At 45.7% G+C, this 14,674-nt stretch overlaps 1 protein-coding gene across 1 annotated transcript in view; it reads left to right on the top strand.

Moving 5' to 3' along the window:
- Msgn1 (mesogenin 1) overlaps positions 1-287 on the top strand; it is a 601-nt gene extending 314 nt beyond the window's left edge. The window contains exon 1 of the mRNA XM_021178517.1: positions 1-287. This exon is cut by the window's left edge and continues 314 nt beyond it. Coding sequence (XP_021034176.1) covers positions 1-271 — 271 coding nt within the window. The 3' untranslated portion in view covers positions 272-287.
- Positions 288-14,674: the final 14,387 nt, after the last annotated feature.

Here is a 14,674-nt window from a genome sequence, read left to right as displayed (position 1 = left end):
ACACACTGCTGGTAGTCTCAAAGGCCAGAAAGGCAGCAAAGTCAAGATGTCTGTCCAGCGGAGACGGAAGGCCAGCGAGAGAGAGAAACTCAGGATGCGGACCTTAGCCGATGCCCTCCACACGCTCCGGAATTACCTGCCTCCTGTCTACAGCCAGAGAGGCCAACCACTCACCAAGATCCAGACACTCAAGTACACCATCAAGTACATCGGGGAACTCACAGAGCTCCTCAACGGCGGCGGGAGAGAGCCCAGGCCACAGAGCGTGTGAGTTGTGCCCTCTGGAGAATCCCACAGGTACCAGACCTATGGATAGGCATAGGAGGAGTTCTGAAGACCCTGAACCTGTTGTTTTACAGGACAATTGCGCAGAGTTATCTGTGGACACTTAGTGTGGCCATCTAGTGATCCTAGCGGGACTTCATCTGACCTGTTGGAGCTGCCAGGACATTCACCTGCCAGGCAGGCAGGACACTTCCCGATAGCTTGGTCTCATCGTGTCTCCAGTGATTCAGCTTTTGCAAAGAGACAGATTATTTTGCCCTGTGTCTTTAAAAAAATATTTTTAAGAGGGTCAATATGACTTAAATACACTCTTTTTGATAATGTTAAATACCTCCAATTATGTTTTCCTACCATTTTGGTGTTGGGAATTTTCTTTCTGTTGGATCAAAACTTCTATTTTGTACAGGATCCAATGTGACATTTGGATTCTTATTTAGACAGATTGTGTCAAGTAAGGGGTTAATGCTTTCCCACCCCCCACCCCCACGTCCCTGTGTGTGTGTGTGTGTGTGTGTGTGAACTTGAATGCCTGAAAGCCTTTACTTTTGCTAGGAGTAAAATCATTTCAGTGCAGAGGGAACTTGTATCACAAAAAATAGGAGATAAAAAGCAGGCAGACTGTGCTGGTTTAAGAGACTGAAGATCTTATGACTAAGGGAGAATGGGGGCATAGACTACTGTGTCCTGGGGAATAGGAGAAAGGAAGAAGGGGGGGGGGGGAGGATGGCGGCACCACAGGGTGGCCAGAGGCCAATTTTAGAGAGCAGGAGCTCTTAGTCCCAGGCCTGGTGTGAATGTGATCTTATTACCTATTGCTTAAATAAAGACATTGGCTTAAAACAAAGTCAATTTGAACTCCATAGATAAGTGCAAAGGCCAGGATTAGAACTCAAGGCTTTCGCTGATCTCTCTAAAGAAATTTACATTATCCAAAAAACCTAGCTGCCCTGCCCACTCCCTCCAACCCATATCCTCCTTTTACCCATGGCCCCATTCCAGTGCCTCACATGTCTCTATTTGCAATCACACACTGTCTTCCAGGTGCCTGTCCTGCTGGGTACCTGCAGCAGCCACAGCTTGGTTAATCTGAACACATAGGGCATCATACTGAAGGGGCTTCAATTTAAGTAGGTTCCTTTCTGAGACCTCCTTTTCCTTCTGTGATTATTAACCATTGGACTTTGTCTCAAATGATTCACTACTTTATTGGTGTTTCCTGTCCACCCTCCCTCCCCCTGCCTTTGGCCTTTTCCATCTTTTTAATTCCATAAATTATAAAAGCAGTGACTGTGTTCACAGTCTCATGTTTAATTTCCTCCTACTTCTTTCTTTGATGACAGAAGTATACACAAATAAATATGTGCACATGTATTCTTCGAGGATTGTCTTTAATTCTGTACACTCTGATTCTTACCTAGAGGGGTAAATTTGCATAAATGTGTATTTTTATAAGTACCACTATTATTTTGATCTTACAGATGAGAAAATTGAAGTGTGATTTCCCAGTCCCACAATACTCCCAGCAGAGATTCTGCATAATTTCTTAAACTGAAGCATCTTCGCAATGGTGTTTAAGCTGTTGTGGGTTATTTTATCACAAACCACGTCTGGAAAAATAGAGGCAAAAGGTTTGACCACTGGTAATTTTAAAATTAGCTTTAGAAGTCCTTAGGGAGAGCATTCCTAGGTCAGAATGTGGTCATATTTTACATTTTAATAAATATTATTTCACCACTTTCATAAAAGTTTGTAGTTTATTTATGTTTCCACAAATATCATATGATAAGCTAGTGGTCTTACAGAATCTTTGGCTAGAAACCACCTCAAAAACTGGTAATGGGCAACTCCAGTGACAGCATCATTGTGGTAAGGTTAATTTTTCCACTTGTTAGCTGGAGATGGAGAATCTTTGTTTGGGCTTGTGAGACTATGACTGGCTTGGTTCTTCTATAATGGATCAGTTTATGGCCTTTGCCATAAACTTTTTCTACACGTTGAATTCAGAAAGAACGGAACTTCTCTTGGGGAGTAGTATTTTTATCTATTTATTTATTTTTATCAATTTTTGTTTTTGTTTATTTTTAGTCCTTTTGAAAAGCTTCAAACATAAGCATTGTATCTACATCAGTAGTGTTTTCATAACTGAAAAGTCCTCTGCTTTGTTTCCAGGGCTGGTAGGGTGCCTGGGGCCCGGTGATTAAAATGCTTCCCTATTTATATGACCTTCGTCAGCTTCTTATATATTAATTTTTAGGTTTGTGGCAAAGAAACTAGAAAAGATTGATCTATATCAACCTTTTTTTCTTAAGGGACTGTGGCCTCTGCACATGTTCATGTGAGGTAGTATGTGCACATATGTGTTTGTGTGTGGGCTTGCAGGCATGCTGTGACTTAAGCTAGAGAATGGGGGGGAGGGAAGTAGTAGGGGCTTGCAGAGAACCAGCTGGTCTCAGGACCAACTTAGAGATCAAATACTATTTTCCTTTTTGACTTAAATAAGTGAGAACCAAGTACCCCCTGCTTTTGAGTTTGCAAGTTCAGTATTAAGAATAACTCAATAAATTGGGAAATGTTGGTTGTCCAAGGGTCCAGGTAGTACAAATGAATGACAAGATCCAAGGGCCTGGAGGTAGGATGGCCTCGCTGGCAAAGTGCTTGCCATGCAGATTGGAAGATCCAAGTTTGGATCCCAAGTATCCACATAAAACAATAAACATAAACAAAGGAAAAACTAGTGTGGTGGTTTAAGTCTGTAATTCCAGGGCAGGGAGGTGAAGATAGAAAGATCCTGCAGTTTACCAGCTCAGCAGCCAGGCTGGACAGGTAAGCTTCAGGTTTTGTGAGAGACTCTATCTTAAAAATAAGATATAGAGCTGGGCATTGTGGTACAGGCCTTTAATCCGTGCACGTTGAGGGCAGAAGTTGGTGGATCTCTGTGAATGGGAGGCCAGCCTGGTCTACAGACTGAGATCCAGGACAGCCAGGGCTACAAGAGAAACCCTGTCTCAAAAAATAAAATAAAATAAAATAAAAACAACTAAGAAAAACCAGACAAACACAACGAATGAGATATAGAAGCACTTGAGGAAGACACCCAACATTGGCCTCTCATATCCATACATGCGTGCACAAACACATATGCATACCATGTGTAAACACCACACACATGTACATTTACCCCCATAGAGGGAGAGAATGAGACAGAGAGAGAGGGATGCAAGGCCTCACTGTCAACCTGTTAGTTGGACTTGAGCTTAAGACCTTCTAAGAGAAGAGGCCTCTGAAAAGCCAGGAGAGGTTGGGCTTTCTGGAAGGAAACCTGTGGCCTCAAGCTCCGTTGTCGCTCTCCTCAGACTGCCTACTTGCAGCACAATGCCTTTCTGGAGAGGTAAAGGTCTGGGGACACTTGATCCTGCCCCAGGCCTTCCCTGAGAAGCTAGATCCCTGGTAGGGAGCAGAATTGGAACAGGTCCCCGATCCCTCCAGGGAGTGGCTTAAAGCACTTGGCTCAGGCGAAGCTTCAGGGGTGAGCTATTTTTGGTGATTGGAGAAAGAAAGCACTGCAGGGCTGTGGAAACATTCTCCACGTGTCTGGCTATGGGCCGTATTTCCTTGCTGACTCCTTCATATGATTCCCGTAACAGGCCTCGAGGCAGACACCGAGTTTCCTACTTTGATAGCATGAAATCTGAGGTTTAGGATGGCTAAAGTGATGCACAGCTCCATGGTTAGGTAGCAGCAGAACACTTCACGCCTAGCTCCTGACTCTGCTCTCCAGATCTCAGAGCTCTGTTGTCTTGCTGCCTTCCTTCCCAGCTGTGTGAGCTCTGTTTGGCTCTGGCTTGGCTCAGAAAGCGTTCCCCAGCAAAGGCTCGCTACATCCTTTCGCTTTCCTTCCTTTGGGGCCCTCATCCCTCTCACCACACGAAGAATTTCATCTCCTGCTCTGAATTATTTCTCTTTGAACTTCCACCCCTCTCTTTTATTGTTTCCGCAGAATTTCCTTCACTGGTGCTTAGAGTATTAATCAAAAAAATGAAATCTTCACTTGTGTCCAGTAAAGTGTTCCATACTGAGATCTTCTGCTCTGTTTGGACTTCTGCCACTGGAGCTGAACAGCAGAGGAGCCAGAGCTGGGTGTGAGTGTGTGGGAGGGTGGGGTGGAATGGGATTGTGTGTGTGTGTGGGGGGGGGGGGGCAGCTTGCAAACTGACACATTGGCAGAATTACTATTTTCCTAAAACATTTTAAAGAAAAAAAAAATAAGGGCTGAAGATGCAATTTAATGATAGAATGTTTGCTGGGGTCTATCCTGGGTACTGCAACAAACACACATCCCCAACCACGGAGACAGCAAAAGAAGACATGCGCAAATGTGGCTTGCGCTCCTGCAATCCTACTGCAAGGGCTTTGCATACAAACTCTTAAGTTCCTGGAGGTGGGGATGTGGATCTCTGCTAGGCTTGGGTCTTGATCCCTTTGGGCTCAGCACATGATGGCTTGAAAGCTAGCAAAGTCTGGCTAGCCTGCCCTCTCCTCCCCTCCCCGACCCAATACCTCTGCTGGAAACCTGAGAAGATGCCTGTCCCTGCCAATGCAATGTGGACACTAAACAGCACCTGTGTCCCTACCAGGAAGGACTTGATCTTGATATTTTGGTCCCAGACAGAACCTTGAACTCCAAGGAAGAAGAAAGCACAAAAATTTCATGAGATAGCTAAGATGGAAGCTTGCGGACAATTATTTGCCACCTGGTATGGCAGGAGAACGAGACTGGAAGTCCTTTCTCTCCAGATTTTGGAAGGTGATGTGCTATTTAAATGACCTTCCTAGGACATTATGGTCCAGGGCTTTGGAGGCTCACCCTCACCTCACAAGCCCCCCCCCCCCATTCTCAGGGGTGTTTTCCCATTCTTAATAAGCGGTCTCTATTCTTATTTGTAACCATGTGTCCCTGGTCTAATTCTTTGCCTTGGAACACGAGAACCTGGGCACTGCAGCAGATGCCCCATAACGCAGATCTGTACCTCTAACACTATGGTGTGGAGTCTGGTGACCTTCCCTCCTGTCAATTACTGTCTTCATAGTAACTTTACTGATTTCTGTTTCTTTTCGTCAAGATCTGACACGGGAAGGGATTGGGAACTTTGCACAGGAGGAGTTTTGAAAGCACTGAATGGGTTATTCTGTTCTAGCCCAAGAGAGCAGTGTAGATCCACTCTCTGAAGTGTCAGGTCCACTGACCACAAGATCCTTTACTGGATCTTTCTTTTCATTTCTATGGCTAGCATTAGGAAGCAGTTACCCACAACATAAGCAACCTTGCCAAGAGTCACATAGCCGGTGCAGATCAAGTTCCACCCAGGTCTGCACGACCCACTTACTCAGCGGTCCTAAGTATATGCTGCCAAACTATGCAGTAGTGAACAAACCCGGCATAGACAGATTGTGACATTCACCCTTCCCAAGTGATGCCTTCACTTGGTGAAACTTTGGAGTTGGTGCCCAAACTTATTACAGCATATTTTATCTTGTTACTATTCATGTATGTGTATATGCATATTTTATTTTGTTATTTTTTGTGTATGATTGTGTGTGTGTGTGTGTGTGTGCGCGCGCGCGCGTACACATGGATACACACATTTGTGTTTCTGTGAGGTCATTCTCCACTTTATTCCTTTGAGACAAGCCTTCTCACTGAATTTGGAACTAGGCTGGTGGCCAATTGCATGTGTGTCCTGTTTTCTCATCCCTCAGTACTGGGATTACAGGCATGTGTCCTGGCTAGTTTTATGTCTACTTAAGGTAGAGTTAAGTGAAAGGAAGGAACAACAATTGAGAAAATGTCTCCATAAGATCTGGCTGTAGGGCATTTTCTTAACTAGATGGAGGGCAGCCTGACTCATTGTGGGTGGTGCCATCCCTGGGCTGGTGATTCTGGGTTTTATAAGAAAGGCTGCACAAACCATGGTGAGCAACTCAGTAAGCAGCATCCACCCCAGCCTGTCTAAGTGAGACATTCTGTATAGCCTAAACTGACCCCAAAAGCACCCTCAGAATGTGTTCCACGGTGTACTAGTTTAAAGTGGATTTTGCATCCTTTCTGAATTTTTATATTGGTTGATTTATTGGTCTTTTTGAGACAGGGTTTCTCTGTATAGCCTTGGCAGTTCTGGAACTTGCCCTGTAGACCAGGCTGGCCTCAAACTCAGAGATCCAACTGCCTCTGTCTCCTTGCTGAAATTAAAGGTGTGCTCCACCACCGCCTGTCTCTGAATTTTTAATCTAATTGTACTGGCTATTTTTGTGTCAACTTGACACAGCTGGAGTTATCACAGAGAAAGGAGCTTCAGTTGAGGAAATGCCTCCATGAGATCCAACTGTAAGGCATTTTCTCAATTAGTGATCAAGGGGGAAAGGCCCCTTGTGGGTGGGACCATCTCTGGGCTGGTAGTCTTGGGTTCTATAAGAGAGTAGGCTGAGCAAGCCAGGGGAGGCAAGCCAGTAAAGAACATCCCTCCATGGCCTCTGCATCAGCTCCTGCTCCCTGACCTGTTTGAGTTCCAGTCCTGACTTCCTTTGGTGATGAACAGCAGCATGGAAGTGTAAGCCGAATGAACCCTTTCCTCCCCAACTTGCTTCTTGGTCATGATGTTTGTGCAGGAATAGAAACCCTGACTAAGACACTAATTGACACACATAAATAAGTCAATTGCTACTATTTGTAAGGACTTAGATGTGGGGGAATTCCAAACTCTTGAATAGAATTTATTCTTTTTCATAATGAAAAAATTTACACTCTAAAGACTCCACCTTTGCTATATGCCAGATCACTTTCTAGCACAAAGAGCAAACATGAGAGCAGATGAAGCTTCCAGGATACCAGCAGGTACCAAAGGGCCTGTGTTTGGAGGGAGGGCTCAGAATCCAGTCACAGACTGTTGGATGTCAAGCATGAGCTGGGGGACCAGGAAAGAGAAAAGGGGAGAAGGAATCAGATGCCAGCCTCATCCCTGCCACTGGGCCCAGCATTGTGCTTGATAAAGGGCATGCAGAGAGGGGTGCTTACAACTGCCAGAGAGAGACAGGACAAGACACTACAGGGCCAGTATTCTTTGCAGGACACAGGGAAGGCTACACAAAGCAAGAGGCTCTTGAGGTTGTGTCTGGGTGTCTGATGGAACCACAAGCATCCTCAGCTGGGGAGTCCATCTCCAGTGCTTAAAGGGAGGAATCACTTGAGAGGAATCACCTGGGTTGGTTTGGCTGAAGCAATGAGTGAGATTGAAGGGGTAGAGAACAGAAAAAGCACGAGCAAGCAAGAATGGACCGGGTGAGGCCTGAGCAACATCGAGCTGTGGGGCAGCCAACCCTTGGCCTGCGCAAAGCCCCACCCACTGGTTAACTCAAGTAGTTATTAACTGATGCTCTACCAAAGCACTTGGCAAAAGACACAGCAACACATGCGTCGTGAGCGTTGACATTGTGGTCCACGTGGTGTAATCGCGAGGAACTGTTTTTGTAGTCTCACTTCTTGCAGTCTTTACACTTATCCTTCCTCTTCTGTGCCGCACCTGGGGCTTGGGCTATTTCTACAACAAAACACTGGAGACTGGGTAATGGGTAAATGATAGTTTACTTCTCCCAGTTCTGGATGCTAAGAAAGCCAAGATCGAGGCACCAGCATTCAAGAAGCTGCTGAAGGCCCTATTTGTCTCTTTACATTGTACAAGGGAAAGGATAAGAAGGAGAGAAAGCTGAACGAAGTCTCTCCTGCCAAGTACTAACCCCACACACTAGGGCAGAGTCCTTTTGGCTTAGTCTTCTTCTAACATACTTATCTTTTATACTACTGCATTGAAGATTAGGCTTCTACCTATACATTCGTTTGTTTGTTATTTATGAAACAGGGTCTCATTGTGTAGCTTTGGCTGTCCTCAAACTCACAGATATCCACCTGCCTCTGCCTGCCAAGTGCTGGCATCAAAGGCACGTGCCATACCTGGCCTAAGTTTATACCTACACATTTTTGGGATACATTCATAATTTGCCCAGCACTGAATGTCTTCAAGAGAGGAGCTAAGCACACAGAGCTGGAATCTTTGTTGGTTAGCATGGTATACATACGCATGCAAGGTTTATCCTAACATTTACTATGAGCAGCAGTGCCATGGTGTCAGATCTTCTTCCTTTCCTTAAACTGTCCACATAACACAGATTATCAGCTACATATAGAGTTAGCTCCACACGAGGTTACTGAGCGACAAAAGGGCAGGAATGATCAAGATGATGTAAGTTTAAATTGCAAGTTGTATCATGTGTTGCTGTTGTTGTTTTTAAAGATTTATTTATTATTTTATGTAAGTACACTGTAGCTGTCTTCAGACACACCAGAGGGCATCAGATGTCATTACAGATGATTGTAAGCCACCATGTGGTTGCTGGGATTTGAACTCAGGACTTTCAGAAGAGCAGTCAGTGCTCTTAACCACTGAGCCATCTCTCCAGCCCCGTGTTTTTTTTTTTTTTTTTTTAATCTATGTGATCTCATTCAGTCCTTACAAACACAGTAAGGACTGTGTTTATATAAACACAGCGGGTTACTGTGAGGCAAAGTGCAGCTCTCTTCTCAAGAAGTCTAGATCCAAGTGAGTTCCAGGACAGACAGGGCTACACAGAGAAACCCTGTCTCAAGAACAAAACAACAATAAAATGTTTAAGTCCAGCTATGGAGTGTGGAGTTAGAGACATCTAGTAATAATACAGGCCTAAAACAGAGCTGTACAAAAATTTTAAAAAGCATCTAAAACCCAATGAGCATCAAGGCTGGGCTCTGGTTAGCATGCATGTGCCTCCCCAAATGCATCTGTAATAAGTTAAGGGCTGGGGCTTGTGAGAGGTCATTAAGTTATGAAGGTACAACTCTCATGGATATGTTAAGGACCACACACAGAAGGGACACAACAACATTTCTCCTCTCCTGCCCCTTCCACCATATGAAGACACTGTTCACTCTGAAGGATGAGGTAATCTTTTTTTCTCATTTCTTTTTTCCTGAGGAGGGGGCTGTTTTGTTTTTTGTTTTCTTTGTGACAGTCTTCTCTGTAGCCCTGGCTGTCCTGGAATTCCATATGAAGACCAGGCTGTTCTCGAACTCACAGGGGATCCTCCTGCCTCTGCCTCCCAAGTCCTGAAAGAAGCAGTGAAGATCACCACACTCAGCCTGAAGAGGTAGCTTTCAAAGCGCCATCTTAGAGGCAGAGATGGTCTTTCACCAACAACTTGTCCTGCTGTGATGGAATCTTGAATGGCGGGCCTCTACAATTATGAGCAACAATTTATGCCGTTTACAAATTGCTCAGTCTGGTATTTTTACAGCAGCTGGAACAGACTAAGACAGAAGGAGACAGTTTTGTTCCATGGGTCACCTGCTTTCTGAATGAACAGTCCTTGAATCTAGAGCGGTAGGTGCCACCCTGCTGGGGTAGGGGGTGGGAGGTTAGGGGGTTGGGGAGAGGAGCAATCGGGTGAGATACTGAGGACAAAGGAGCAGCTTCTGGAGTCAGCAGGAGGCCTGCTGTGGCAGGCGCTCGAACTGGGGCTGAAGTCAGGGCTGAGATTCAAGCTCAGGGAGTCACACTCATTTCTGAGATTTAGTGAAGATGACACGTTTATTAACTGAACACAAATTCATAAACTGATACCCCGAAATCCTCAGGAGAAATAGAGTCCCCAGACTCAGGGCACTGATCAACTAGTGTCAAGGAATTCTATTCTGTAATTGAAGAGTGTCTCCCTGAGAGTGAGTCAGGCAGAAGCTCGTACTGGAGGGACAGCTTTGGGCTCAGAAACACAGTAATGGTTTTGGGTGCCAAAATGAGAGGGCTGGGACTTAAGGAGCGGTTGCAGTCACACAGAGAACATTTCTTTGTGATACCAGGGGGAATGGAGCTCCTTAGTCTCATTAATAAAATAGCTTAAGATTATTATACATGTGGGAGCACAAGGACAATTTTATTAGGGTTTAAAGAAAACCCATGGTGGGCGAGCTGAAATGTTAGCTGTCACTCAGACAAGAAGAGTGGAAGAGAGAAGGGACAACCCATGCCATTTTAACAAGCAGCCACAGGGCAGGCAGGGAGGGAGGGAGGCTTTAGAGAAAGATTAAGGAAGCCCAAACAGTGTGTGTGTGTGTGTGTGTGTGTGTGTGTGTGTGTGTGTGTGTGTGAAAAGTATGCTTAGAAAAGACATAGAAGAACCGGAAAAGCTCTGCTTTTCTGAATAATTTACAAAAGTAGACAGACTTTTTGTTGATTACAGCCAGTTATCTTCTGCACTAGGGGAAGGGATTCTAGGCAGGAAAAGTACACTATCTCATTAAAGAATGAATTATCTGGCCTATCTATTTGTCATGGCTTAAAGTGAACCACCCCAGGAAGCCTGGGGTGGATGCTTAGGTATCAATTGAACCAGTTCCACTGGGGTGTGATGTCTTCCTCAAGCCTGAGAGTCTGTTCTTCTGACCTGAAGTTTAGTTTTTTGTTTTGTTTTGTTTTGGGTTTTGTTTGTTTGCTTTTTTGGCTTTTGGTTTTCCTACTCCAATGCTAGCACCAGAGAACAAGGTGAGAAAGCCTGAGGAATGGTCAGCCCAGAAGGGTGCACTCGGTTTTGAGTGCTTTGGGGAAGCCAGTACAAAAGCTGCAGTAATTCTGTGTGCTCTGCGATGTTCACTCCAGGGCCCAGCAGCCACTTTCCTTTGGGGATGTGGCCATAAGTGGCCCATTCTCCAGTGGGTGGCTATGTAGGTGCGTGCGCATGTGCGTGTGTGTGTGTGTGTGTGTGTGTGTGTGTGTGTGTGTGTGTGTGTGTGTGTTTTATGTGATGAAATAAGGAGGGAGACCAGGAGAGCTAGGAGGAGTTGGAGGAAAGTAGTGCTAAAGGGATATGATCAAAATACAGTATTCATTCATAAATGTATGAAGTTTTCAAGGCATAAAATATATACATCATCACCATCATCAAACACCCTGCGCAGTGGTGGCGCACGCCTTTAATCCCAGCACGAGGGAGGCAGAGCCAGGAAGAGCTCTTTGTTTGAGGCTAGCCTAGTTTATAGAGGGAATTCCAGAACAGCCAGGGGCCACACGGAGAAACCCTGTGGAGTGGGGCTGGGGGTGGGGGAAGGGAGTAAAACACATATCTTCACTTTAAAAAAGAAAACAAAAACTGCTTACGCAGCTTCTTTACCAGAAAGAGTACCCCTAACTTAGATGAAGGCCTCCAAGCAGAACAGCAGTCTGGTGCCCTGTAGGAGGTACTTCCTGTCGTGAGCTCTGCGGCAGGGGAGGGATGTGTGTCTGTGTCCAGCTCTCATAATGCGTGCCCACACCTTCCTTATCTCCATTGGTGACCCTTTAAATATAGATGCCATAGCCATTTACTTGATTCAAAAAAAAAAAAAAATGCTCGAGACTTCCAGAGGCTCCACTCTCACAAAAGAGGCCCTTGGAGTGTATCTTAACATCCCTCACCTTTCTCTGTCACAAGTGAGGTCCCCACGGTCAGCCTTTCTCCCTGTTAAAGGTGTTGTGGAAGTCAAAGAGCGCGTCCTTGGAGTTGACTACTTAAAAGGAACAAAAGGTGTCAGGGAATTAAGGCGGGGGGGGGGGGCTTGGTTTTTGTTTGCTATGTGTCTTAAAAAGAGGGGAGGAATAACCGAGACCCTGACTTCTCAGCTCCAGGTTGGTTGGACAAACCCGGGACCCCTTGCTAGTGAGAGCGTGAGGTGTTTGCTCTGTATGCTCCCCCCAGGCCCCCACCGTCCCCCTTCCCCAGCCGCCCTGTCCATGTGTTTTCTTCAGCAGCAGAGCTCCTGGAGGCAGAAGCCTTAACCCTACTTCTGGAAGCCTCAGTTCACTGCTTGGCTCGCGCGGCTCGTGCGCCCCCTCTCGAGCAGCACCAGAACTGCAGAGCCCAGTCCCCGAGAAAGAGTGAGCTGCCAGGGTGGTCTGAATGGGAGGTAAAGCTCAAGGAACCTTCTCGGCAGTTGATTCTCCAGGACTATGGAAAGCAAAGAGCAGATCGTGAAATGATGCGGAGGGCGCCGCCTGCATCATCCTCGAGTTCCTGGCGTTCCTGGGCTCAGTTGACATGTTGGAGGGAAGGAAGGGCGGGTTGCATCCTGCCTGTCAAAGGGTGAAAAATATATGTATCAGAGTTCAAGGATCAGCTTCAAGGCCCTCATAGAGAAACCAAGACAATGACAAGTAGCATGTTTACGGGACAAGTGCAGTGTTGTAGCTCCTTAACAAGTCTCCAAACTCCGCATACTTTATAAAGTCCAGGTTAATTTCTTCAGAATAGAAACAAAGCTTGACTTCTACCTGGCAGGGTGTGAACATTAGGCTCCTTGCTTGTGGACTGATGGAGTAAATGAAATTTTCTTGCGTTCAAGTAGGAGGCTCTCACAAATGATCTTAGTTTAGTTTTTCCTCCAAAAGTTTGGTCAGCATGCTTAGCAGAGGTTAGTGGATAGCTTATGGTGTCTTACCCAGTGGGGTGTGCAGGGAAATGCCAAGATGTTGAGGATGGGTCACTGTAAGAAGAGAGAGAGAGAGAGAGAGAGAGAGAGAGAGAGAGAGAGAGAGAGAGACTCAGCCTCAATGGCAAAAGAAGCTGTTATTTCTTCAGTGTAGAGATTATGAAATCAATTAAAACTGTATTCAATGGATTATACATGAAGAAAGAGAGAAGTTTCAAATTTATGGAAAAACTGAAAATAAACCAACTGAAAATAAATCCCCACTTTCCACCTCACCCTCACCTGGACAGCACCATATGTTACTCCTTCTACAGGTTACTGCCTTGGAGGGAGGCAGTAACGTGGTGAATTCTTTTTCTAAGAGAGGAAAAGGTAAGAGTTGGGAGTATATTAGAAACAGCGTCCACAGGAGTAGCAGGCAAGGCAGTGGAGGGAAAATGTCAGCACAGAGGTATCCCAGAGACAGTTTTAATGAGGATTTCTTCAGGGGCAGAGAGTTCCAGTGTCACTGCCTCCAGGAGCAATTGCAGCTGGGGTTTCTCAGGCTTAACTTTCATTCTCAGGAGTGGTCCTGCTATGATGCAACCCTGGCCTTGCTCTGAGCTCAGTCTGCTGTGAGCAATGACAGCTTTGTTTGTGAGTCTCAGAATAGCTTAAGACAGCAGCTGACCTCTAGACAGCACCCTCATCACTTGCGATTTGAAATGATAGGAAACATGAATTCTCATGTATCCCTTCATAAACATTCTACCTCACCTCCTACTTAATTCTACTCCTTTTTAAAGGAAAAGAAAAAAAAATAGGGCCTTGCATAGGTTGACCTCAGGCTTGAAATACTCCCAATGCCCCCACCTCTCCATCCTAAATGCTTGAGACCACAAGAGGAGCCCTGAAGATCAAAAGTGCCCCCTCCCTAAGCCCAGGGTAACCCAAAAAGTACAAGGGAAACTCGCCAGCTCTTTTGTTGACAATTAACAAAGTTCAACATTGATCTTGCTAAAATCTGAAGATTAGGTCCCTTTATTAGTTTATAAATGACTTCCCAGTGGCAACAGAAACAAAATAAAAACCCTCTTAGGACCTCTTAGAGACCCTAAAAATTTTGAACTATTGAGTCTCCACTAAGAAGGCCTTACTCTGCCAACTACAGGTGACCTTCCTAGGCCCAGTGGACTCGGGGCCCTAGCATCAGACAATGGCCAATGTGTCACCAGTTGGTAGAAACTGACCTCCATCCTGTTTACACATCAGTGCAGCAATAACCTCCTGGTTAAAGATGATACCAAAATGACCCATCACCAGCCTCTCTTCTTGAATACCCCCAGGATAACTTCTTAGCTGCCCTGCTGCTGGACCCTGACCTCGATCTATGGGCCTCTACATGACTGCTTGGATGGATGCAGAGGTAACATAGTTCACCAATGGCAACAGCCTCATTCAGAATGGACAGAGGTGTGCTGGGACAGCAGTGGTATCAAACACTGAGATCATATGGACAGTGCTACTCCTGGCAGGAATGTCAGCCCAGAAAGCTGAACTGGCAGCTCTGACCAAGGCGATAGAGCTGAGAAGAGACAAGAGACACAGATGGCTGATGTGCCTTTGTTACTGCTCATATCTGTGGGGCTATTTATAGGGAGAGAGGCCTTCTGATGGCAGAAGGAAGGACTAAACTCCATCCCAGAGGGCAGCAAGACAGCCCAGTGGGTGGCCCTAAAAGTTTGGCCCCTCATATCTTTGATTGCCTTAGACCCAGGAGACCCTACACTCTCTGACCAGACAGAAGATGTAATCTGGGCCAAAATCCTGCCCATGTCTCGGTGTCATAAGCGATGACAGAGGATAGCT

The sequence above is a fragment of the Mus caroli genome, chromosome 12 (genome assembly GCF_900094665.2).
Source record: "Mus caroli chromosome 12, CAROLI_EIJ_v1.1, whole genome shotgun sequence".
Taxonomy (NCBI): Eukaryota; Metazoa; Chordata; class Mammalia; order Rodentia; family Muridae; genus Mus; species Mus caroli.
This window is presented reverse-complemented; position numbering and strand designations above follow the sequence as displayed.